The 26967-nt window shown below is 41.9% G+C and overlaps 3 protein-coding genes across 3 annotated transcripts; 2 read left to right on the forward strand and 1 right to left on the reverse strand.

Moving 5' to 3' along the window:
• Positions 1 to 3801: 3801 nt before the first annotated feature.
• Positions 3802 to 5735, reverse strand: LOC119164066 (LYR motif-containing protein 1). The gene is made up of 3 exons (XM_037416173.2): positions 5480 to 5735; positions 5357 to 5417; positions 3802 to 4362 (listed from the first exon to the last, which is right to left on the reverse strand). Exons 1-3 carry the CDS (start codon positions 5636 to 5638, stop codon positions 4196 to 4198), a joined length of 387 nt encoding a protein of 128 aa, XP_037272070.2. The 5' UTR covers positions 5639 to 5735; the 3' UTR covers positions 3802 to 4195.
• Positions 5736 to 5993: 258 nt separating this feature from the next.
• Positions 5994 to 7541, forward strand: LOC119164065 (peroxisome assembly protein 12-like). Its single transcript, XM_037416172.2, has one exon. It carries the CDS (start codon positions 6017 to 6019, stop codon positions 6980 to 6982), a length of 966 nt encoding a protein of 321 aa, XP_037272069.2. The 5' UTR covers positions 5994 to 6016; the 3' UTR covers positions 6983 to 7541.
• A 4322-nt stretch (positions 7542 to 11863) lies between these two features.
• LOC119165172 (histone-lysine N-methyltransferase PRDM7) lies at positions 11864 to 25432 on the forward strand. The gene is made up of 11 exons (XM_075870925.1): positions 11864 to 12061; positions 12169 to 12240; positions 14578 to 14624; positions 15244 to 15400; positions 17297 to 17422; positions 18354 to 18455; positions 18727 to 18803; positions 19037 to 19222; positions 19726 to 19981; positions 22068 to 22233; positions 24744 to 25432. The coding sequence occupies exons 1-11, from the start codon at positions 11932 to 11934 to the stop codon at positions 25240 to 25242; spliced, it is 1818 nt and encodes a 605-aa protein (XP_075727040.1). The 5' UTR covers positions 11864 to 11931; the 3' UTR covers positions 25243 to 25432.
• The last annotated feature ends 1535 nt before the right edge of the window (positions 25433 to 26967 follow it).

Below are 26967 nucleotides of genomic sequence, written 5' to 3' on the forward strand. Positions count from 1 at the left end.
GGAGAGGTTGGTGCCGATGCGTGGCGCCGGCTACTCCTCTTCTCTTGCACAAAAGTCAACATCGCACACTTTGTAGGAAACACAAGGCTGTACATATGTACATAGCACAACACTTACACAATGAGTTCACGTTTTTCCACACTGAGTGTCCACACCACACAGAAATTAGTCCACACGGCGTAGAACTGTGTCCGCATCAGACTGTGTAAAAAAAACAACACACAAGTAATCATGCCAATTTAAGTGTTCAGACAAAAACGTGAAAGTTCAATAAAACGTCTAAGGTAATCTTGTCGCTTATATACTGACATGTTTTCAGAAAGGTTTTCCCAAAAATATCATAGTGAAAAACGAAAATACTGTTTTGAAACATACCACGGTTAACATTTGTTTTTTGTTTAGTACTTTTGAGCTATTTCTCATTCCTCCAGAAAGTGAAGGACTGCACGTGCTGCAGTGGCTTGTAGCTTTCCTTTTGGCCATGGACCCAAGATGTTTGCAATTGATGGAGGTCGCTTATACGAAGAATTGAGTTTTTGAAAAGGGTTCTTCCGAGGTAAGTCATGATTTTTACAGTGCAGAAGAATATGCTCCACGTCTTCTTGAGCTTCTCCACATGAACAGGTGGGACTGCCAGCTTTCCGTATTCTATACAGGAAAGCCTTTGTGTAGGCTGTACCAAGTTGAAGCCTATGGATGACTGTTTCTACCAATCGGCTAACCTTTAACGGAATATTCAATTCTATACCGGGATCAATGTTATACAACAGAGAGTTTTGCGCACCATTTTCGAACCAGGTTTCCTTAGACAGTTGACAGCTCAGCTTATTTATTAGACACCGTCCATCGCTCATCAATAGAGGTAGCAGTCATATATTATTTTCTTGGTGTGCTGCACGTGCAGTGTGATCAGCTATGTCGTTTCCTGTGATTCCACAGTGGTTTGGCACCCACTGGAACATTATGGTGTGGCTTAAATCTTTTGCTATAGCGTACGTCTTCTGTATTTCATATGCGAGCTCACTAGCTTTGTTTCACAAGCTGATTTCTTTTAAAGAAACTAATGAAAACTGTGAGTCACTGATAACTACCCATCGAAGTGGACCTGGCTTGTAAACATATGAAGCGTAAAGCACTGAGTATTGCATAGAGTTCTGCCATTGTGGATGTTGTGAAATGGCTGAGTATATTAAGCTTTTCTCGCTTGGTATAACTTTATTTGTGACACGCTCAAGTGGCCATTTTGAATGTTTTTGTGCCTGATGTCATCACAACTACATCCTGGTGTGTAAAGTCGCCAGAACTGACAGTGTAGCTGGACGTCGCAATAATGTTAAAGTCGGTAGGTGCACCTAAGTCCCCTTTTCCCTTTTTGTACTGGTAACCACTTGACAAACCTCATTGGCCAACTCCCGCTTTCGGTAGCCATGTTCTTCCTAACACTCTTCTCACAGCTGGTGTAATGCATTGTCCGCTCCCCAATGAAGGGATTGGCAGGAGGAAAACGTCACTTTGCATTAGCATATCGCCACTCCTTCGCTGCTCTGCGCCTTCTGGATTGCGACCCCTTCCCGTCTCGCAGAAAGAGCTGTTCGTAATGTCATCTTGATTTTCACACATTTCAGGTGGAGCAAATAGTGTAAATGAAGCATCAGAAAAAGAAAAAAACAGGATACCACAGTTTGTGTTTTTCTTATTGACTCGACAAAAGCTGCGCATAGCACAAGACTGCATAATACCAACTAGCTCAATCCGTCCACCTTCGTGATGTTTATCTTCAAAGGGACATTGAAGAGAAATGATGATTGATAAACCACACTCTGAGAACTCTAATACCATAAGTTCATTATTAGCAGCGGAAATCAAGGTTGAATTTAATTTTTAAATTTCGTGTCGCAATCTCCACGCCACGTAACAAATTTCAAAATGTATTTTTTGTATCTTCGTGACAATGGTTGGATTAAATTTACCGAAACTTCGTATGCTAGGTCTATGGTACCCACAGATGACAATGTACTTAATTTTAATCGAGTAAAAGCTATGTAAGGCCCAATGGACTGCTTCAAAATTTACTACATCATGATGTTTGGCACGGGAATCTCACGATGGCGTTACCTACTCGCATTTTCTTTTAGCACGTTTTCTTCCTTACGAAGCGTCATGTCGCGGTAAGAGCGGTGTTCTTGGGATTGTAAAATCGTACTCTACTGAAAGGTGAAAAATCTTGTTTTGCTCTTTAGTGTCCCTTCAACTATTTCTAAAATGACTAGTATTCGCTGTAAACTACTTTCCAGCATGCTTACTTTAATCAGACTGCTTTTCTTAGATCAATTCCTCAGAGGCGAGTATGACCACTTAGCGTCGCTACACTCACGTGTCGTCCACGCCACTGTTCGCACCAGTTTATTGTGCAGCGTCCTATAAATGTTTTACTGCGTAATCTTATTTTTGAAAAGATTTCACCAACGACACAGGAAAGAAATGTTCAGGATGTGAAAGTCCCGTTAGAACGATCGTCCGCAGGCATGCATACGTCACGTAAAATACAAAAATAACATAATCCGACGGCGGCATTTCAGCTAGCGGCACAAGGTCGCAAATACGAAAAAAAAAAGGCAACGCTACCGCCTGACCGCATCTGAACACAATCCACGTTGTGGGGGTGCTGACACCCCCCTGTAAAGATGGTAGCGTCGGCGGTGAAGAGCGTCGGCTGTAGCGTCGGCTGTAAAGAGTGGTAGCGTCGGCGGTGACCCCTGGTGGAAGGCAGGCCTTGGTGGCGGGCGAGAGTTGAGCGAGTCTATTCTGCGCGTGGCGGCTGCCGCGAACGGTTGTCTCTAGAGTGGGTCCTCGGCGGGTGGTACCGCGGCCTGCGCGCCGGGGGCCCACGTTGTAAGTCAAGCGTTGGTGACGCCGCATTGGGTGTGTTATTGTGTGTTTGTCATGTTTTGCAGGGTATGGAAATTGTGTGTAAGGATGTCCTAGCGTATTACATAACGAGTTCTGTATCATTCGGCGGACGGTATAGTCGTTATAAATTAGGTAATTAAAGTATGTATGTTATTTGGTATTGTACCGACCGTGTCTACTATGTTTGTTCACTCCAAGAGTGTGGCGTGGCGCGCGCGCGCCATATCGATACCCCACAACGTTTCCGCTTTGTGAATGTGGCGGGACGTGAGCAATGCGTGCGACTGGTTCGCTTGGAAACTGAAACGACGGCGATCCCCTTTTTTACCGCAAGACACTGCCAGCAGGATTTGGCCCTTCGGCAATGTGACGTTGTCCGGTTGCCACAAGGAGCATAGTTGGACCTTGTAATGTTTCTTCCTCTGTAATCAGAAGCAACTCTAATTTGTTTATACATATGTGGAACTCTTATTAAGAGTGCAGTTACACTTCTGAAGCGAGCCAGTTTTGAAGCTTGAAGCATGTACACATTTACAGAGAAAAGTGCTCCAGGATTTCTTGGATGCTTCCCAGTGTACAGAGTACTCACGGATTCAAATGCAACAGAAAATTTTTTTGGCTTAACGACTGATTTGTGCAATTTACCTTGACAGCCACGTAATAACTCAACGAATCTGGTTCCTAAGGATAGAGTTGTCTCAGATATGCGTGTACAAGTTGAAATTATGCTGATATGACCTAACTGAACACAGCGGAAATGAAGGTGTGTACGTTACGAAGCCCCAAATTGTCCAGTTTCAATCCACGAGTACTGCACAAAAGAGAGACTCTTCACAGAGTCACAATAGGCAACAAGAAAGCTGGCAGTAACCTCATTCTACATCTTACAACTTTTTAAATTGTATTTCGTGAAGGAACGTGTTTATTGATTCAAATGTGTGGAAAGGACACCTAAGTGCTAATATACAAGGTGCTAACAAAAAAGGACAAGAAAGTATTCGTAAGGTGGACAATGACAATAGCATGGAATAAACGAATAGAGATACAATAACATTCATAAATCAGTGCCTTTGCATTATTTGTTTGCATGTAGTAACAATTTTCATAGTGAATCAATCAACTTGAGTCGGCACATTCAACACCAAGATGTGTTTGAAATGCAGATTCCAATATTTCATTCGTATGATTTCTCAATGTGTACATTTTGATTTGCTTAATAAATTAACGATTAAAAAAAAGTGCCGTAATTACGGACTTGCCATCTATGCGATGCACCGCAACAGAGCTACTTCTTGTCGTGCGGAGCGCTGTCAGAATCGATGGATCGAATGTAGATGGGTCTTGATGCTTTCCACAGTTTCTGTTGGGCCTTGAGATGTTTGGCGTGGCTCGGCGACAATGCGCTCGTTGCCAGGTTAACGGGCCTGGGGTACGGGTTGTGGTAGTGCAATGCTGGAAACGCAACAGAAACAACTCTTCTCACCTCTTCTAATTACTACATCATTTTTATTTTCTAAATTTTATTCTGCTGATATCACTATCTTTTCAAGCTTGTGTGTATTTGTGACATGTGCGAAATTGCAATGAAATAAAGAAAAAAACGTGAACAGCGTGGCATGTCTGCACTCCACTGTCCCCCTTCCTTTTCAACCGATTTGCAACCTGACTGGTAATAAAAAAGACACAAAAGCCATCCATAATACAAATAAGGACAGCCCTAGTATATGAAAATAATTGTGAATAGTGGAGCATTAACGCGACGTGCCCTTCACGTTTCTTGCCATCGTATCTGTACTCTATGTTACCACCAGTGGCTTAGTTCATGCCCATCATCTCCAGCCCCCCCGCCTTGCACGTACGCACATACAAAAAAATGTTTTTTTTTTTTTTGCCATGGCATACAGTGCTCAAACTGACACGACCACATCTGCCTGCCCGTCCCCACCCCCGCTTTCTTCTGAAAAAAGTTTCTGCCTACACCCCTGGTACTACAAATGCAATATCTCACACATAAATTTATGCTGTGCATTACATCAAACTGTAGAACATTGTGTTGTAAAAACATAGCAGCATAAATATTTTTTAATTTGACAATTTTTTACTACTAATTGCCATAGTCTGTGACTGCATTCCATATTGTTATTGTTCGATTATTCGTTACACAATGTTTTAACTATTACCATAATTTGCTCCACGCCGGTGGCAATTCCTGAAGGTTTTACATACGTTCATGCAATCGAAACTTGCTTCTCCAAGCACACAAATAGGAGGGTAACCGACAGTTTTCCTTCGGGACCTCCTCACACGTAAAAAAGCTTACTAAACTTGGAACTAGCACCGAAAGTTGCTCAATGAATTCACGACATATGGGAAACAAACCAAAGACTTTCAGTAGTATATAAGCGTGAGGAACAGGAACAGGTCGCTGACGCAACATGCAACTTACCCAAGTCTAACCTAGACTGCCCTTCTCTCAAGCACTCCTTGATCGCCTGAGGATCTTGTATCTGAGAGGCGAGAAAAACAAGAGAAGCGTTAATCTTTTAAAACACAACGCAAATCAACTAACATTCTTGTTCTTCTTAAAGATGTCCTTGGTTTCGGAAATTATGTAGAACTGTTCCTCCAGCGTTTTCTCTGGGTTTTCGGCGGCCCATGTCCTCCCGGTTCGCAGCAGCTGCTTGTAAAGCCGCAATACATCGCGGCGCAGCATGGTCGTTAAAAACATTTAAACGAAGCTATTGAGAGTAGCTTGAAATATTACAATTCTAGGCATCTGTGCGTCCACATTCCCCATGTGCGAACCGGCCAAGATGCTAAAGCAGCAACTGGATTCGTCTCGTATGGCTCAGCCGGTTTCGTTTTGTTTTAACATGGCGGTCGTGTATTAAATTAGTTTCCAGGCTAAACGCAGAGTACAAATTACGTGCAGGACAAATAATTCTAGCGTCAAGTTTGCACTTTGCAGCTATCTACTACAGACATCGCAGTGCACAAAAAGTGGGGCCTTTGAGATGGATGTATATTAATCTATGAGATGACCATGTAAGCGAAAGGTAATCCAAACGAAATCGACTGAAGCCGAGAGAGAACAAATATTATAAATATGGCGGAGTATGGAGCTCATTTGGCGACTCACCTGGCTCAAAAGCCGTCGATATTCGAAGTTCTCGCTCAGGAAAACCTCGCTCGCGCGCTCAGAAACGCGCTGAGGCACCTGATATCTTACTTCGCCGACCTGCGCAGCGGCAAGCGACCTCGCAGGTCGTGGCTCAAGGAGCATCGCGACGAGCTTGTGACGCTGGCCGACCTCTCTGTTCAGTTCTACCACCTGGCCCGATACGCGAGCTCCTTTTCGGAGCACTTTTACGGCCTACGCCGTGTAGCGTCTGGCACGTCCGATGGCGCGGCGCTCAAGCGAAGTCACATTGTGAGATCATTAGCTGCCCTCGTGCTTCTTCCGTACGTGCGCACTAAATTAGAAGCGCTTGTCTTGGACGATGAACTACCTGGCAGAGGTTGGATCGGCACTCTACGTCGACTTTACCCGGCGTTCTCGCTAGCCTGCGAAGCCGCGTCGCTGTCGTACGCCCTGTTTTACGCGATCGGCAAGTCGCCGGTGCATTCGCCGGCGCTCTCGCTGTCCTCCGTGCGCCTAGAAGTCGCTCCGAGCGTACCGGCATCCCCGGACCCCAACGCGGGCAGGGCGGTTCGCATTGTGCGCGGAGTCGCCGACGCTTTCTCCGCGACCCTAGCGACGGCCGCCTTCCTGTTGCACTTCGTCGACTGGTGGAACTCACAGAGGAAAGGCAGTTTGGTCGCCGAGCCGCCCGTGCCCGCCCCGCCGCTAGTCGACGAGCAGACTCGACAGGCGCCGCAGTCGTTGATGCGACGTGGCCACTGCCCCTTATGCCTAAGCGAAATCTCCGACCGTGCCGCCGTCCTCACTACGAGCGGCTACGTCTTCTGCTACGACTGCATCAGGAATCATCTGTCGAGCGGTCGCACGACATGCCCCGTCACGGGATACCCGTCTTCGCACGAGAGCGTCGTACTTCTGGTCGGCCAGTAAAACCGTGTTCGAAACCTGAAGTAGAGACTTCTGTGAAATTACGAACATACTCGTCGACTTGCCTGCTTGAGAGTAGAGATCTCGTGCAGCGGCACACGCGACCTCTTCCAAGCCCTCAACAGCGCTAGCTGGGTTTTCGTGGCTACGAAAGGAACTGTGGTACTGCCTGAACTGGTACAGCGCACCACGGTAGCAGACCGAGCGCTGACTTCCAACTCGTGGAAGTTGGCTCTCTGTTCTCTTGTGCCGATCTTCTCGGCCATTTCTACTTCACCGTAATGCGCTAGTGGTACTGCGTTTGAGGCACACAACTTGAAGCACGAGACCTGAATGCCGGATCGTTTGAGAACATTGCAGATACTTTTCGGTGTTGCTACATCCCAAGCGCACTCATTTGTGCCCACTGTGCAAGACCTACACTGCCTGTGTGGCCACTATTTTGCTGGAAGTTCAGTGTTGATTGACTGAGTGATGCTTCCGGTTCGTCGTGCAGCAGCTTGTACCTATGTATTGAATACTCTCACCACAGTATATGTTTCTAGTGAATTGTATGTTCTAACATGTGTCATGCCTTCTTTTCTTGTGTGAACTGTACAACCTATGCTTAATGCAGCATTTTGGGGGCACAGAGCGTGCTTAATCTTTGCCGACTTTTTTTTTGTCAGCCTTTCACAAGAAGCACTTGTGCTATTGCTAACATAGACCATGACCCACTGTCCTGGATCAAAATTGTGGCACATTGCTGTCGAATGAGAGGCCGTAAAACTGATTCCCAGCTGAGCTTGATAGGAAAAGGGACTGTGCACGTAATTCAAGCACACTACAAAGCCAACGCATGGTCAAGATTAATCTCGTACCATGTACACTGGTCAACTCATGTCTACAACAATGGAGCGTCGGGCTACAAACTGCATGAGCGACATATACTGTCATAAATATGCCACATCTGAGCATGTGCTGCTAATGCTACGCCACCTAGAAAAATTTTGACCAATGACGCACTTTCTTTGTTAATCACTGTGGATGTAGCCACTGCTTTGGCCGTCGAAAGCACTTCAAAGGTTGAGTGCACGAACAAAAGAAACAAACTCAATAAAGCGAAGTTGCTCCGTATGATATGATTTCATGAACCAAGAATAAGTTCGCAGGATGAAAGGCACCAGTCAAGGCTATTTCACTTTATTTTTGGCACTTTGATGGCCACAGTAGCTGTAAGCACTGTAAAAAAGCACTGAAGAAAATAAAAGAACGGATAATCAGAAGGGCACATACGCAAGGCGCAATCCTTCTGAAGCGAAAAACCATACGATCCTTTTGACTGTCTGGTCTGTTGTTTTCTCCGGCGCTGTTTTACTTCGAATATGCAACAACTAGCCTAAAAGTACATCTTCACAAGTTGTTGCAGCCGTGGTGATAAACAAGGACGAAAACTGCGATGCTTAGGTGTGGCCTGTTTCGAATTGTAGATGGTGCTGGTGCTAAGGGCCATCCAGCGGCATGAGGAGGCTTTGGAGAAGCAACGGGGAAAAGGAGCCGACGACCCGTCTAATGGGTGCGGAGGCACCCGAGTAACTGTCGCCTTGTCGGAGCACAACATCTTCGAGGTCTAGGCTCTGAGATTATCGGACTCTAATAGCCGTAATCTTAAGATAGGGAACATCTGCGCCCTGCGAGGCCGGGGACTTCCTACATGCCGGATGTATAAATAGGTGTTATTTCTTTCTCTCGCTCATGCTGTTCTGAGGCCGATGCTCTGTTGTACTAGACAAGAGTGCTGATCACTGTACTGCACTTTAATCTCAAATAATCTGACGTCCGTTACGGTGGATCAGTGGTTACATTTCAGTGGAGCTGAACTACTAAAGGGCCGTCTGCGGTGCAATGTCGGTACATGTTAAAGAAGAAGAAATGGTTGAAATTTCTGAAGCCTTCCATTACGGCATGCCTCATAGTCACATTCAAGTTTTCGCATGTGAAAACCCTGATATCATTTTATAATGCCTCCAATTCGGAGGCAATACAAAACCACATCGTTAGGCATACACGTGAAGCTATGAGGGTGCTAATAGTTCACCATTTATTCCATGCAGTTTGATAATTAATTGCTATGCAAAATATATATATTTGGTTTGCATGGTCAACATCTGCATGTTTGCTGAAAGTGTACAATTAAAGGCTAAGATAAATTAATTACACAAAATAAAGCAAACTTCACTTTTGATTTTCATTTACACTGTCGTACACAAGTTGAATGCTCATTGTAATGCAAGGTTGCAGGGTTTTGCCACACAACCTGTCCGCCTTGGTGGAACAGGAGCTAGGGTGCTGGGCTGCCGACCTTAAGGTTGCAGGTTCGGTCCAGGCCGTGGCGGTCGCACTCGATGCAGGTGAAGTGGTGAAGGTCCATGTACTATGCAATGTCAGTGCCGTTAAAGAACAGGGGATGGTCGAAATTTCCGGAGCCCTCCACTAGGATGTGGTTTTGGGACGTAATACCCGAGATATTATTATTGTCACACAACCTATGCTGCCAAATTTTATGACGCCACAAATTAAAAACCAGTCATGACGATGTATATATATATATCAGCACTCGATGGCTACTAAGGTAATCGTTATAAGTGGTAATAAAAGGTAATTGCTTACACTTTTACTAACTTGCCACTACTAATTACTATCATTATTACCTTCCAGGCAATTTTAGAATTAGCTTTAGCAAGATCGGTTCTGCCTGTGAATTTGCAGCTACATTGCATATGTGTCCCCAACCAATTTTATACTTTTACATGTGTGGCCTTATTTCTTTCTTTCCTATTTGTTTTTTTTTTAGATAGCCATGTCCCCTTATTGTTAAACTAAAGAAAATGTAGTTTTTGCAACTGAAAATATGGTCGGGCCTGGTCACACAATTTTTTGCTAGTGTGCTTGCATTGCCAAAATTCCTCTAAATGGCCCACTTACATTGGTATTCAGGAGGGAAATTTGGTTTCGGCCCATATACACTGAAACAATACACTTGGGCTAGAATGAGCTCCTAAAGAATGTCTAACTCGCAAGAAAATGAACTACATGTCGCAATATTTTTGTGATAAAATCAACACCATCCCTGTGCTTCCAGCAGTGCCATCTTTTTTTTTTTGCATGAATGTGATAGTGACAGCTAGACTTGTAGAGCGAGTAGTCCTTGCAGGCAAGAGGCACATCATTTCGGCCTATGGAAAGCGTTTTCTTGTTCTCAGCATCTACTGAAGGCCTTCGGAAATTGCTTCAGCTCCTCTTATCTACCTATTTTGTATCCCTTCTTAAAGGCATGAATTGTTCCCATTGTCTTTATTTCATTCGTCTTGTATTTCAAGTATACCATTGTGGAGCCAAAGGAGGTCATGCTTCTGTAACACAAACTAGAACGGAAGCATTAGGGGGCAGAAATGAGTCGGAATGTCGGCCTCTTACTCCAATTAAGTTTTGCCCGGTGACATCACATTTTTCAGCCAGTACCAACTCGCCCAGGAAAAACCAACTATGGAACGAAAGCCCGATTTTTGATCTCGCCTAATTTGATTGAAATAAGTGCAGAAGTAGGCTCGTTTTTTTTTTTCATTCTGAACTACCTCTGTGTGCTTCCGTTAAAACGAGTAATTGTCTCGATTACAATTCATTTAGAAGTTGAAGATACTTAGGCGTGCTTTGGTATTACGCTAAACCGACCGTGAAATTTAGGCAGTTTCTGTAACTGGCTCTCTTAGGGGAAAACATGCACACAAACAGATTTGTTTATACAGTAAAGGCACAGACTGAACGAACTGAACACTTGCCACACAAAAAAATGCTGTTTTGTCTGACCTGTGCATTCAGATGTCTCCCCCTAGAATTAGCGCTGGCTCATCACTGTAGCGAAAGTGCTGTACCCATGAAATGAACGCCTACGATGATCGACTACAGTTTGTTTCTGAAACAATGAGGGCGGCGATTGATGATTGATATGTGGGGTTTAACGTCCCAAAACCACCATATGATTATGAGAGACGCCGTAGTGGAGGGCTCCGGAAATTTAGACCACCAGGGGTTCTTCAACGTGCACTCAAATCTGAGCACACGGGCCTACAACATTTCCGCCTCCATCGGAAATGCAGCCGAATGAGGGCGGCGATGCGGATTTGTTGGTGTGGTAGCACGATAAATGATGGTGGCGTAGGCTATAGAACACGTACAAATACATCCGAGATACCACAGCGCTAACTTTCAACAAGTTTTATTACTCACTGATCCCGCTAATATGGCGAATGACCTTGTAAAACTGATGTTCAAAGTTAGCACTGTGGTGCCTTGAAAATTAGCACTGTGGCGACGTTTCCAATATTATCTCGCAAGGCCGTGCACTACGCTAAATTTGCCATGCATAGGCGAAACTATATTGCGAAACCGGCGCGCTTTTTGCAACATGATGATGGATGGATTGATATAGCTTTACCACCCTTTAGATCGGGCAGCGGCTCACGTCATCTAGCCGTAACACTTAGAAGACAAAAACTAGATTTATCTTTAGTTTTTATAATAATGAAAGGAAAATTTAATTTTTACTTGTGATTTAATTGTAGCCACCAATCAAATAAGTTATAAAAACAAAAAATTGATAATAAAACTGGTGGCCATGACGTAATGTGGCAAGCAACGTGCAGCAACCAAAAGCATAGGCTCCGAGATTTAAAATACACTCAGAGATAAGCGTTGTTTACCTATTAAAACGAGTTTAAATGTTACAAAATGTAACAACTAGAAAACTAATATGTCTAACTTTTATCAAACTTTATTTAATACAAGTATTTTTATGAAAAATTTATCTTTTAAGCGCGCACGGACAAACGCCTAAGCAGACGACAGTTTGCGGAGGGATTCAGCGCCAGCTTGTCCTAGCAGCGCCGAGTCCTGTGCTGTATCTTCGAATTAAGATGTCTCAAGAGGAGCTTTTGCGCAAAGTGAGGTGCTATTTCAACGACGAAGAGTGGGCAGAGATGCCAGAGATAACAAAGGAGCGGTACGCCAACATAAAGCGCAACTACGATGCCATGATCGGCTTGGGTAAGCGGATAACTCGTACGGAGCTATGTTCTCCGATACACGCCATGCACTGTACGCCTTAAATCCGGTACACTATTTTCTCTAACTCGTAATGTTTAACCTTTCAGGTCTTAAACCGGCGATGCCGGAGTTTATGAAGACCAAGCCGGTGCCACCGAAACCTGCGAAACCCCGCGTTGGTGAGTATCTTTTTAACAGGTGCCATACGTTTTAACAGGTGCCATAGAGTTTCCTAAACTTCAGGAAACTCTATGCGTGTATATGCTTGATTATTGTGAATTAAATTGTGTTCTTAATGCATTGCCTCAAAGTCGGCTATCTTTGGGCTATTGGGAATTTAGCCGACTAGACCCGCATGCATAATATGATGATTTTTTTTTTGCATTTTCTTGTCAGCAAATAATAGGGCACAAGCTTTCATCTAACGCTAAATGTTACCGTCAACGTGAACGCGAGTCAAGCAAAAGATCATAATCGTCATAAGATGCCGTCACACTGTGACGTAATAGGTCACCAAAGTTCGTCGACGCGTCTTCACGTCACGTGATGACGTCATCACACGGCGTCGTCGCTTGGTTAAATGTGAGCCCATTCCGGAGGCAATGCAGAACCACGTTGGAAACAAAAAGCAGCTTTCGCAGGTGTGGTGCGGGGGGGTACCCATGGACTGAGAAGTAAAAATAGAAAGTGGCTTTTGCCTTCATCTCGTCCGAGGCAAATGCATTAGAAACCATGTGAATTTCATCTTTTCATACTGATGTGTGCAACGATTAATTCTTTGATCCCCCTCCAAGATTACTGCTGGCATACATGCGTGCAGCCTTTTTCACCATTTATTCCCATGCAGTATCTTTTAAAAAAATATATTTGACCTATAAAATCAACCAGTGTGTGTTACCCTCCAAGGAAACAAGTAATAGCCATGCAGATTAATAGTGAAAAGCAAAATGAACTTTCATGACAATTTATTTTGCTTTTCACTATTAATCTTGGCAGCTGGTTAATGGAAACTGTAATTTTCATATACATTGCCACTCACAAATTAGAAACTCATACGTATCGAAAGGTTGTAGGCCTCAGCAAGATGCACATGCAACATGCATACAGTGTGTAATTTTATGATGCTCTAAATTAAGGCAAAGCATGCAAACTTATCTTGTATTTCAGACTCTTTAATGTGTCTGTTTTCTACTCAGAACTAAATGCCATCTCTCAAGTACACATTCAAACAAACAAAATATGTCTGCAGTGTGTGCTGCATCACATGTCTTTGGTTTGCTTCAGCAGCCAGAATGGCAAAACATTTTGTTTAAAAAAGTATACGATCAATTCGGATCATACGACCTGAGCAGAAACATCATGTGTTTTCAGATCACCACTGTACAATATCTCAATCACAGAACCTTATCACTACACCAAAGATCTGCATCTGAATGATGCATCGATGTCAATTGAAATGAAAGGCAAATTTGTTAGCTGGCGTAGCATAGTGTCACTATTTAGTTCATTTGCAGAGATTTGCCTGTGTCCTTGCGGGGCCAGCAAAATATACACAGAGTAATGTAGCGCCACTTGACAGTTTTTGCTGGTTTGCTAGCATTACTGAAGCTAACTAGCACCTTGCTACTTAGCCCAAATGTGATGTTCACTTGACACTGAGTCGTTGAAGTTATGTGTAAAGCCCACCATTTTTATTCACACAGTACTAACTCTCATTGGTTTTGGGTTCTAAAGTGATTAAATCTCATGAAAAGTAATTAAAAGTCATCACTTACACTTTTACTATTGAATATCTATCATAACTTTTTTGGGCTATTCGACTCGGCTTCAGCAAGGTCGATTCAGCTGTGAATTCACATCCACTTCACATGTATGTAACCAACCAATTTATACTTTTATATATCCACATTTAGCCCGTAGATTTCTTTCTTAGTGACACAAGGACCGGTTGACACAATTGTTTCTCTTCCGAGCATTTCAGGTTGAGCATCATACTGAATATTCAGAAAAGGTCTTCTCAAAATGAAACTTATGGTTCTGATTAAAGCTGGGAGTTAAATAGGATGCACATGATATTGGAACATATGCTTACATGAAATAAGGACCACTCAACTCTCAGAATAATCAATGAAAATTATTCAGTTGAGTTCAATCAAAAAGCGGATGGCTGAGCAGCAGGAATAGTTGCGCCACCTGGTGGAAAAGATCTCAACAACAAGGTTCTTTCTACTTGGCCTCAGAGATCTACTTTGGCAGTGCTATGAAACACAAAGTTAACACAAGCAACAACACCTGGACAAACGAACACCAACGCTTGAATGCCACTACCAGACACCCAAGTGAAGGATTTGGGTTGCCTTCATTTTTTTATTATTAAATTGCGGCTACACTGACCTGAAGACATCTTGACCATGAATGCGCAGTTGTAATTAAGGGATGACTTGACGGCAATAAATGCAGTGGATGTACCACATGCGCCTTTATTTCATGCCATGAATGCGACTGCTTTGTTTCAGAATCACGCACCAGAAAGCAACAGAAGAAGAAAGTGAACAGCCCTAAGGTACGGAGGAAACATTATGGTGTATAGAGACTTTTGAAAAAATATATATATATGCTATTTGGTGTGCCAAGCGCTCTGCTCTCCCTTTGTACATAACGTTTTTTTTGTTATTGTGATGATGCATATATTATGTATATGCAGATAATTCAGGCCTGGCATAAAATAAATTCAGGTTTATTAATTTATTTCTTAAAGTTCTTTAGATTGTTCCTTTTTTATTCAATTTCCGGAATCAATGGCGCACAGTCGAGTGGTTGCCTCAGGAGTGCGAGGGCCTAGGTTCAAATCCAGCCCTAATGGGAAAATTTATTTAGTTCATTTATTTCCGAGATTTCTTGTCTCCCGACAAATATTTATTTGTTTTGATATGATTCATAGCAGTTTCTGGGGTATTATGTACCTATGATTCCGAGGTACATTATAGTTGCTACAACACAGCTGGCACCTTACATTTGAAACTACAAGGGCAGGTTTCAATATGGGTCTTATATACTGTTACATCAGACAGTGACACTCATTACACTATACGAGATTACCTTGTGTCCCCGGTTAATGCATACAACTTTAAATGCCACTTGTTCAGTATTCATTAGTGATTAGTAATTACTTTTTGTATTAGGGCAAACAGCCACTTAAAGTTGGAGCCAAGGGTAAAGAAAATTGTACTGTCGCAACACATGCCCCACGCAAGAAGGCATGGGTGGCCCCTGTCAGAAACCACACTGTCCTAGCAGAGAACAAGGAATTCACCAATGGGGGCACACATGATAACCAGAGTAAGTATTTTATCAACAATACTCATACACTGACAGAATTCTAAATTAATTTTGTAGCTTGCGACTCACTGCTTGCTGTGAATGTGCTTCAAGGTGGTCAATGTATATAAATCTGGAGGATTTAATTTCTTAACCATAAAGAGTCATAAGGGCATATACAATGTGTGTGACGAAAAACACCACACAAATTGGACATGAAAAATCTATTGAACAGGAGATGTTGTTGGAGCCGACGTTTCTACAAGGACCTTGTCAAGGCAAGCAACCCAGAAGATTTTTCATCTCTTCAAGTTTCCATCTTCCCATGAATTTCTACATTACAATGAGACCTCATTATAATGATGTTGCATCTGGCACAAAAATAAGTCCTTTATATCCGAAAATTTGTTATAAAGATATATACCTAACACTATGTCTATTGCAAGACTATTTTTCATTCGCTTCTTTATAACCGATATTTCATTATATCTGCATTCAGTATATCGTGGTTAGAGTGCACTATCACACACATTATGCACCCGACAAAGACCACCATGTAGACATGCACTACTGTTTGTCTGAGAAGCTGATTTGATTTGTTAGCCCAATTACAGTGTTCTACACATAAAAGTTTGGTCACATGCAGTACAACGTGGTATTGCTATATTGTTGCCCGGCAGGCTAACATGGTTGACATTTCTTCATCCAACCAGGATTTCCACACGGCTTGTAAATACATTCAAACCTCATTATAACAAAGTTGCATGTTACACGAAAATAAATTTGTTATATTAGAAAATTTGCTATAAAGGTTTATTCTTAACACTATGTCTATTGCAAGACAATTTTTCATTATCTTCGTTATAAGCGGTATTCTGTTATATCAGGGTTCGTTATATCCAGGTTTGAGTGTAGCAGCGTATCTGATCTCTCACTAGGCCCACTGGAATGGGGCTGATATGAATATGGCTGCAATGCATGCCAGACACTAGTAACCAACTAAGACATTATGTTCTTAAAGTGACTAGTCAGCTGACTGGCAATTGCTTTTTGTCTCAGAACAATGACAGTTACATATCGCTACCTATTTCTAAATTGAAGAAATGTCAATGTTCACGGTGTACTAGCATGTGTAAAAAAATATTGTGTAGCAACTGTTGAAGCTGATTCACAAGCTATATGTTTGTTGGACGGTGTATGTAGAAATTGGGTGTACTGGAAGTATGCCTTCGATTCATAAATGCCAACATGGATATCGGTGCTTGCTGTGGCGGCACAAATATTTACAGACGTCTTTGCACTGATGTATTTGTGATGTATTTGTACCAACTAGCCCAGCTAATGACACTTTTGTAGGCATGTTTGATTATACGGCATGAAAGTGCTCACTATAAATCAAGGTAGCACAAAAAAAACAGAGGACGAGTAATAGAAGAAGACAAACAACAGCACTGATATTCCACCAGATTTATTTGTCACAACCAATGTGAGAGATATATGCAGCTTCAGAAATGACTATGCTAGGCAATGTGTTAGAAGGCCTTCTATTGCTTGATCGGAAAAAGAAATTCGCTTCCTTTAGCACGTTTGTATGTGCTGATGTGAGTCCACCTGTTGATAATGTTACCGATTCTGCGTGTGAATGGTCTGATCTGAGTAGGGTTGTGCTGAGGCATAGTGAGAGCGAGGCTTGAGCAAACCACATTTTGTGAGATTGTAAACAAACAATAGACAAAAGTGTTTTGAAACATACCGCTTCTTCAATTTTTAAAATATTAAATTTATAATGCTAGCACGGTTCAAGTGTGACAGGTGCTTCTGTGGCAGAACTACGCTGATACAAAGATAATATGAGTGTGAGATGCTGGAATCTTATATTGCTGTTCAAACTCACATAAACAGCGTTAGCAATATCAGCTGCAGGCTTTGCTACAGTTGCTGGTGCAAGCAAACCTGATGGCAATCACCGCCCCAGACGTGCTCAGAAGATCAACTACGCCGAGTGCGACAGCAGTGAGGAAGAGCCAGCAGACAAGCCGTCTTGTGAGCCTGAGCCATAACACCTTTTTTTTCTCACTCATAGACAAAATTACGTGGAGTGTTTTTGATCATACCCTTTCTTTCTCACGCATGGACAAAATTACATGGAGTGCTGTTATAATCACACCCTTTCTTTCTCACTGATTAACAAAATTTCATATAGTGCTGTTGTATTTTGGGGTACACTGAGGTGATCGATATGTTATGCGGAGCTTAGGAATTTCTTCCAAAATGAACACGCGTCTTGTGTCGACTGTTCATAACTTTCCCTGAACAAATTCATCTCTGATTCATCACTTTCGCTGTTACTAATTAATGTATGTATTTTTTTTACTCACTCCCCTTAGTAGTACTTTTGCCCCGAGGGTAAATAAAATAAAATTGTGCTAATAAAAAACCAATGTTTATTTCCAGAGCTTTATATACCAACCGTTTAATTGTGAGACACACTCCAATTATGTATCCCATATTATTTTGACCCACAGGGCCTCTTTAACGTGCACTTAATCTGAGTACTTGGGACTTTTTGTGTCTCAGTTTAATCAGAATGAAGCAATCGTAGCCGGGAATCAATTCTGCATCTATGAGATGAGCCGCACAACACCTTAAATGCTAAACTACCAGGGTGCATAGCAAAAAAGCATGTGTTCGTTATTAGTTATAAATGTAATGCCACAAAGCAATATCAAACAAAATTAAGACATTAAACGATTTCAAGTTCATTGGCATGACGTTGATGTTCAGAATAACAGTGAGAACATATCTATAAATTGTGTGCTTGCTTTCGTAAAGAGTCAGCATGCACGTGCAGGTGATGTCACTATCATAAACGGGTTTGAATTATGCCAACATATTCACAATTCTGACTGGTGCCACAACACATGTAATACAAAAAAAGTAATTTTACATTGCTTTATTATTCGGTGCATCGCAGCTTCCACAGAAAACTCTTCCAGTGAATTCCGCTACCCGAGGCGCCAACGAAATGAGGTCAACTACATGGAATGCGAAGATGGAGCGGACGAGGAATACCTCTGTAAGCAATACTTTCCCCACATTATGCTGATAGTTTGGGCACTTTTTTTGTCCACTTCAGTTCCTTTCCATTTATGTCACAATTACTACACTAAAATTAAAAACCTCAAATAATGTCCTTTATGTCGTCTTTTTTTCCCCTTCACTTTACTAGGTCATGTATAACACACAATATGAGCTTTTTGTTTGTTTTGCTTTAGACAATTAAGAGCTGCAACTTGTAAGGCGCAGTTCATACTCCAGCATATATGTGTGGTCACTTACGTTTTCAGTTTGCGACGACTGCAACATGGACTACCCGGGTGACTGTCCCGTGCACGGACCACTGACACACGTCAAAGACACTCCCGTGAGTGACGCATGCAAATTTCGTACAAACATGTTGCCAAATACGGACACTGTGTTTGTGCATTCTTTCTCATAACAACCTTGTTGCCAAGGCATGGTTTGTGCCCTCGTGTGTCCTTGCGTGAAACAACTTAAGCTTGTTAAGCGATCATGGGGTTTGCGCTTCTAGGCATGCTGTCTCATGTGCTCAAAGCAGAGTGTGAGATGTCAGGCAACAAAGTCCGCCCATTGCAGGTGTCCTTGGGAGACCCTCAGCGTGCCAACAAGACGGTGCCTGATGGCTTGTTGGTTCGCCGGTCAACCATCAAGGGAGCCCAGTACGGCGTGTTCACCATAAAGCAACTGTCCAAGAGGCTCTGCTTTGGACCGTACGAAGGCGTCACAGTGGACAGCAGCTGTGCCAATGGATACACCTGGCAGGTATATGTGCTACAGAGCCACACATGAACAGCATGAGAAATAACAGTAATACAGTGGTTGCAGTGCTCGATTGTTGATCCGCAGGTTCTGCGTTTGGTAGAATTTTTTTGTGAAGGTGACAATATTAAAGGCCTGTCTGGTGCTTTAGGAGTCCAGGTAGTAGAAATTTGCAGAGCTGTCCACTATGGTGTGTCTTATTCATGTAGTGGTTTGGAAGATAAAAATCTCAGATGTTAAGCATGCAAAGTTAAATGTGGGTCAATCGTTGGTCAATCACTGTACGGGCACTTTACACGGCACAGCAAATCGTTCAGTCACGATAATCCGTTCAAATCGGTAGATGAATGAATAAAACATTAGCACTCGCAAAAACAAGAACACTGCCAAATGTGCAACAACTTCTATATTCTGTAACTTATTGAGTAATGCAACTAAGAGTTGTTCACAGGTTTTTATGAAATGACTGAGGTTGATACCATTCGTGCGTGCGTTGCGTGTCACAGATCCGCCATGGTGGCAGGGTGTACCTGGTGGATGGCCGGCCTCTAGATCGCTCCAACTGGATGCGGTACGTGAACTGCGCACCGCAGCAAAGCCAGCAGAACCTGCTGGCATTTGTGCGCCAGGGAGCCGTCTACTATCGCACGAACCGTGTTGTTTACCCTGGAGAGGAGCTCTTCGTCTGGTACGGAGACGCATTCGCCAAGCAGCTTGGTCTGATTGGCAAGTCGGCCACTGCCAGCGCACAGAATAAGCAAGGTGCAAAAGAGTTTGTTTTCATTTTTTTCTGCACACTAAATGAGACATTTGTGGTTCTGTTTTGAGATATTTGCATGAAATAACAGTACCTTTATAAGCTTTCTTAGTGGCAAGACTTGAATGAATTCTGCCTGGTCGGGGAATAATGTGCAGATAAAAAATGCATTCTTGATCGAAGTAGAAATTATTTTAATTCGCTCAGTTCACACAGACAACAAGAATTGAAAGTTTCTTCATTTATAGGCTTTTATTACATGTTGCGGGCAGTGTGTACATGTGGCAGAATATTTCTCCATATGTGAACAGTGACTTGACCTCGTCTTAATATTCCAATTTGGCATGTGCGCAGTAGTCTGAATTATGAAAGATCCCAAATGAAAACATACAGAAAAATTCAGTTTTGCCACTGGGCTGAAGCAATGAATGTGGTAGCAAGAAATGAGAATAGTATCACACAAAGAACGACAGCAGCTCAATACCTTCAGCAGGCTGCTGGCAACAAAAAAAAGAGGATGCTCAAAAAGAACGCATGGGTATACACAGGGCAAGTATGAACTAGCAACTGTTATAGTAGTTACGTGCTTGCATATGAGGAATGCACTGAAAACGTCCACAATGCAGAAGCCAACATAGCTTGATTTCTTTCTCTTAGACATCCGCACGTTGAATGACGCCTCTGCATCTCCTGCAACGTGGTAGCATCTGACGCTGAGTGCGCACCGTGTTATTATTATTATTATTATTATTATTATTATTATTATTATTATTATTCTACATCACGAGTGGTACAGAAAAAGGCCCACTTTATCGTCTCGAGGATGGTTTTCAATTTCAAAGAAAATGTAGAAGTGCTGGTGATAAATAAACCCACTCAAGCTGTTCTGAGATCTGTGTGCCGCGAGCGGTAAATGGTGCATACGAAGAGCTCGCTGTTGTATCACCACCACAGGCATTGCACGTGGCTGTATTGGCAAGCGCAGCGGACTGCGGAGCAAGGGGTCGCTGGTTCGAATTCACGATATGTTTCTATGAAATTACTTTCAATCAATTTATTTTTATCACGCCTTTTTTTTACTTACATAAGTACATATATACATCCGCGACATGACGGCAATGGCGAAAATCAGCCGAGTGTCTACAAAATTGCTATCATAATGAAATATTTTCCCATGGTAACAATAAAGGCATCCTCTCTGCTTATCCCGTAGCCAGTTGACATAACATGCTCTTCTTATGAAAATAAAAAAAAAACATTATGGAAGAGAAGATTACCAGTGCATGACAATAACATCAAAAACGAAAATTTCACATCCAGAGCACATGAAGCAACAGGTTGTGTCAACTGGCCATTGGGATGAACTGAAGTAAAGTAGCAAGTTGGGCTAGTTGGAACATACTCATTACGATCAGTACACAAAAAAGACAAAAAAAAAACACAGCAATGTGATGAAGGCTATTGTGACCTTCATCACATGAAATAATGAAACTTTTCATTGCAAGAGACTAAAGTCATAATAATATGCTTAAGAATATTCATATATTAAAGAAAAATCTTTCAGAACTTGCTTCTGAGATTCCAAGGTAAGAAAGGCATGAAAAATATGGCTCCGATTAAAAAGCTTTCTTTATTTAGCATTCCTTGAAGGCAGTACCAACCAATTAATCCACACTGCAAACTATGCATTGCATAGCAGTAGATTTGTGTCATCTTAATTATTTGTGAAGTACACATTCATTTATGAAAAAGATAATTTTATTATTCTGGGAACTTATAAATTGTTTCTTTGCTTCTCATAATCAGTGCACAATTGGCACAAAATTGCATTTTATAGCAATTAGACCAGCTGCTAAAACAATCTTGAAAAGGAAGCTACAGTTGATGATAATCATTGTGTCTAAGGCAATATAAGTGCATGTAATTTTTATTACCCTGCAGATGTATGATTTTTCATTTTCACCTGAAAGAATGTATAATAAGTACAACTAAATCCATTGGTGTTGCCTTATGGGGTCAGTGACATTTGTGCTGTACTGCTTAAGTAACTATCAAAACATACCTTAATAACGCTTATTCTTTTGTCTTAAGGGGCTGAGGAGGACGTAGCCAAACTACATGCAGTCTTTTCCTGTGAAGACTGCGGCAGAATGTTCACCGTGCAAAAGATGCTGGACCACCACCGGCGAATTAAGCACCACCAAAGGCCTCAGGGAAAGCACAGCTGCGCCCACTGCCCCTACTCCAGCAACTACAGGTGAAAGCAGACGTGGCCCTACCAAACTCTTTGATTTGTAGTTGTTCTATTTCTCTAGTGTTGGCACACGTATTAACATGGCTGCTGTGAGAAACTCGTATACTGCTGTTCTTGCTATAGTATGTTCAGAATGCATAAATGTAACATGCTGGAGTCGTAGGCCTGCTTTATCAGGTATTGGTACACGTGAAAGCAAATAATGCACCTGTTGGCTGAAATCAGTCTAGAAGTGTTAACAAACTATACTCATTACAACACATATGCATAACTACAGAGCAAGGTTGGAAGCGACCTGTGCAAAAGACAATGAACAACAGTGTCTGCCTGAACCATCCGTGTCTTAAGATACTACTGGTGACTAGGCTTGTGCGAACGTTCGAGCACTTCAAATATTTGAATGAATATTGATCTATTCAAGTTCGCTTTCATCTGCATTGAAATTAGTGGAAATTTCTCGAAATGAATGAATGGGTGTACGTAGTCCACATGTAACCCCTTGTAAAGGTGGTTTCACTGCCCTAAGAGGGTGCTCTACAGTAAATACATGTTTCCATCTCATCAATTCTTCCTTTTTTTTTACATCTGAAAGCTTGTTATACTGGCTTATACACTCTAAATACACTAGCACTCATTAAATGGAACCTGAAGGGACCAAGAATATGTTCTGTTTAAGAAGAAGTCCGTTTACTGAGAGATGACCACAGGTCAAGAATGCAAGAACGAAATCAACCTTGTCAGAAGCATTTGTTCCATTTCAGTAGCAGTTCCGTTTAACAGATTGCCGCTTACTGACAGTCTACTGTACAATAAGTCACAATCACTATCTCACAATGCACAGTATAATTTATTCACCTTGAAGCCTACAACAGGAAAAAAAGCAAGGTATACCTTTGCAGCATACCTCCATGACAATTTCACCTTCGATTAAAAGGGAACAAGGCACTTAAAGTTTCTTTTAATTATTGATTACTTTTGATGAAACTTGGCGGGTTTATATAAATTTACGTACTGATTTTAAATATGCAACTTCTTTTTCTTGCATGAAGTGTAGTTTTCAAAATACAAACTTTTTTATGTGCCATTTGGGGAGCTAGCTAGCTACCCTTGCTCCCCAAAAAGCACATTAAATGTATTGTATGTTAAAAACTACACTTTATACAAGGAAAATATTTGCATATTTGAAACGAGCACACAAACATACATAAACTCACCAAGCTTCAACAAAATTTATCATGAAATAAACTTTTTTTAAGAGCAGTGTCTTCCCACAAATTAAAAAAAAAAAAAGACTTCCTTGTTTTCAGTAAATTTCAAACCTTGTAGACACTAATGTGTCAAATTTCGCATTGCTGTCACAGTTGGTGTAATTCATACATGATAAAAGAAATATATTTCTGCTACTCATTATCATCCACAACACAAGATGTTCATTTAGATGCAGTAAGATCAGCAGGAGTTGATTGTACAGTGAGTTAAATATCCGAGCTCGTACAACATTATGCAATAATAGAGGAATAATATTTCGCCATATGCAATTCGGCGAATCCTAATTCGTAAAATGCAATTTTTAATATATGTGTAAACCACTCCTATTATTGCATACAATAAAAATCATACATATTTAGACATTTCAATCGTTCTTCATTGACATCACATTAATAAATATCCTAAGGGGGCAAACACTCCGTTTAGAGCACTATATATGTACCATCAACCAGCAAAAGTGTTCACTGCTCAGCAGCACCACGGCTGACCATCAGAGCAGGACACCGATTCTGAGCAGGAGAAGTGTCTGTGAGCTAGGTGTGCTAAATCATAACCCACCAGCGTTCTTCACTGCTACACATCTGTTAAAAACGTTTAGCAATATCGTGTAAGTAGGCTTATGAATGAGTTGGCACTTGCTTTGTATTCATTAGTGCACTGTAGCCAATCTCACCATACAATGTGCTAGCACTGCATACATTATACATCGTACTTCCATGATGCTCATAGCCAAAAACTTGACCTGTTGTTCATGCTTTAATGTAACAAACAATGCCTGAAATACTACACTGTTTGTTCCTATTAAATCTTATCACCAGTGATGAGCCTGTACACTTTATATTTTTTTTAAATGGTCATTTATATACACGTAAATGTCCGAATTTCTGTAAATGGCATGTGGTATGTTAATATTACCATACTTTAAATATTATTTGTGTTAGGATTCACGACTTTTTTTAATGTGGACAACTTTGAGTGCAAATGAAAGTTTCGACCCGAGTACAATTTTTTTCCTTGGATAGAGAACATTGAAAAATCGTATTTCCTTTTGTTTCATTTTTCTTTTGTCCCCCCACACTTTTTTTAATACATGAAACCTGGCTGGACATTTGTAAAATGATAGTCTGTCTGCCTAATTGACATGACTAGGGCCATTATTATTGCATCTGTGATGAGTGTGGTATAGACTTGACACCAGGCCCAGAGTAAATCAATTCTGTTTTACTCCTTTTTCATCCTTTTAGGAGCAGTGTGATCCGGCATGAAAGGACCCACATGGGTGAGAAACCGTTTGTGTGCCACGTCTGCTGCAAGGGCTTCACGGATCATGGACATCTCAAGACGCACCTTCTCGTACACACGGGAGAGAAACCGTACGAGTGTTCAGTCTGCGGCCAGCGCTTTACAACCTCTTCAGGCATGGCAAGACACCAAAGATCACTACACTCTGGCAACGATGCTCGACTCCACATGTGTGCCCAATGTGGAAAGGGATTCATGGAGAGCAGTGCTCTCACCAAGCACCGGCTGATCCACACGGGTGCGAAGCCTCACGCCTGCTCCGTCTGCGGAGTGAGGTTCACACGGCTCGGCTCTGCCAAGAAACACGAGCTGGTCGTACATGGTCGCCAGTACCCACTTCACTGCCCGCACTGCAACAAAGGGTTTGCAGCCATGTGTTTTCTGAGAAAGCACATGCTCGCTCATCACAGTGACGACAGCAAAGAAAACAGCGAAGCTTGAAGTGAAAAGCAGCCACTAAGGAGAGTCCGACAAGAGAGGTTTTATGCGCAAGACAGGGAATGTTGAAGAACGAATGGAAATGACAAAACTCGGTCGGCATTTACGTTGGCTTCTGAGTAAAGGCAAACAACCATACCACAATACCTCGCAGGAAGAAGGAACTGATTTAATAAATTTTGAAAAGTTGTCACTGATCCCATTCATTCACAGTGATAGCTGTTGTGAGATCACAACAGCTGATTTTAACGCTGTAGTTGTTGACCGCCATCGCCAGTATCCGTAACCACTAGCACATGAAAAAAAATAAAGATTTGGGGTCAGATGTACCTGGGCCCTTGGCATGGCAGTCAAGTATTCTACTACAGTCAATATATCTTTTTATCTGCTTTATTTTCTTCACAATTACCTATATTATAATTACTGTAGATACCGTCCCCTATACATTAATTATTATTACTGTCTCTTAGTTCTCATTTATATAGCGTCAAAGAAATAAAAATGAGCCCTTAGAATATACACTTCTTTCCTTCCTTCATAGCGAGGGTCTCGTTCTGGCAGACTTGATGCCTTCATGTGAGGCATTATTGGTCAGCTGCCAGTTCGTAATAAGATATGCTATGCAACGCCAGCAAGCAGCAAACGATCGACGCTGACACTTTCAGGTTTCGATGCACTAAAGGGGAACTTGCTTACTTGCCTGCAAATGACATTCCTGGCATATCAGAGAAGTCGGGGAGCGCAAATATTCAAAATTTTGAATAGTTTTTGAATAATGGTTGCTCTTTAATTCGATTTGCACCGCAGTTTTACTATTCGAACTTCCTGAAGACAAATACATTTGTCAAATTGAAAGTGGCCCGCTTCAGATTTTTAAGAGAACTGAACGCTGAGCGAGTTGGTGATTCATAACTACAAAACTGCGTGCTTGTGTGCGTGCCTTCTCTGTTTCTTGTCGATTTCTTGCGCAGTTTTGTAGTTAAGATTTTTAATATGCTTCACTCCATGACAAACTGATATTGCGGCAAAGCTGCCGTTCAGTCTCTGCTACAGTCGCAAATGTATTAACTCGAGAAAGCGCTAATTCAAATGTCGAGATGATAAATGTGGCAGAAACGGGGCCTCTATTAGTACTGTTCTGGAATTGAACTTGAACAAAACACTTTGGTTGCACTAAATTATGTACATAAATGACATGCTTCCTTTCCATTGCTGCATTCTTGATAAGACAACCGCGAAACACCACCCTGCCAGCACTTCAACCTCACACACACACACAAAAAAAACATTTCATGTTGCTGTCTGTTAAGGACATGCTTAAGAATTTTCTCCAACTTTTTCTTCTGCAATCTCACCTCGAAGTATTCGAAAGTGTTCTGAAAAATATTTGAGAAATATTTTATTCAATTCGCATTCACACGTCAATATTCGAACTTGCTTCACACCCAAAAATTTCTTATTCGCACAGCCCTATAGAAAAGCTTCACTCAAAAGAAGAGAGATAAAGCACAGGGAAGCAACGAAGAGAGCATTTGACAAATGTCATGTGTGACAAACATTGCCAGAGTTGTGTTGGGCGATACAGTTCTGTTGTAGAAAGGTTGCGGTGATCCCCACCCTAAACTTGTGGATCCATTCAAGGTGATAAAACAGACTACAAAAGAAGGGAGCACTCAAGACAAACAGCCACTCGATGAAAAACGGTGCGAAGAAATTCCCAGTCATTGC

Source organism: Rhipicephalus microplus, chromosome 8, assembly GCF_043290135.1.
Source record: "Rhipicephalus microplus isolate Deutch F79 chromosome 8, USDA_Rmic, whole genome shotgun sequence".
NCBI lineage: Eukaryota > Metazoa > Arthropoda > Arachnida > Ixodida > Ixodidae > Rhipicephalus > Rhipicephalus microplus.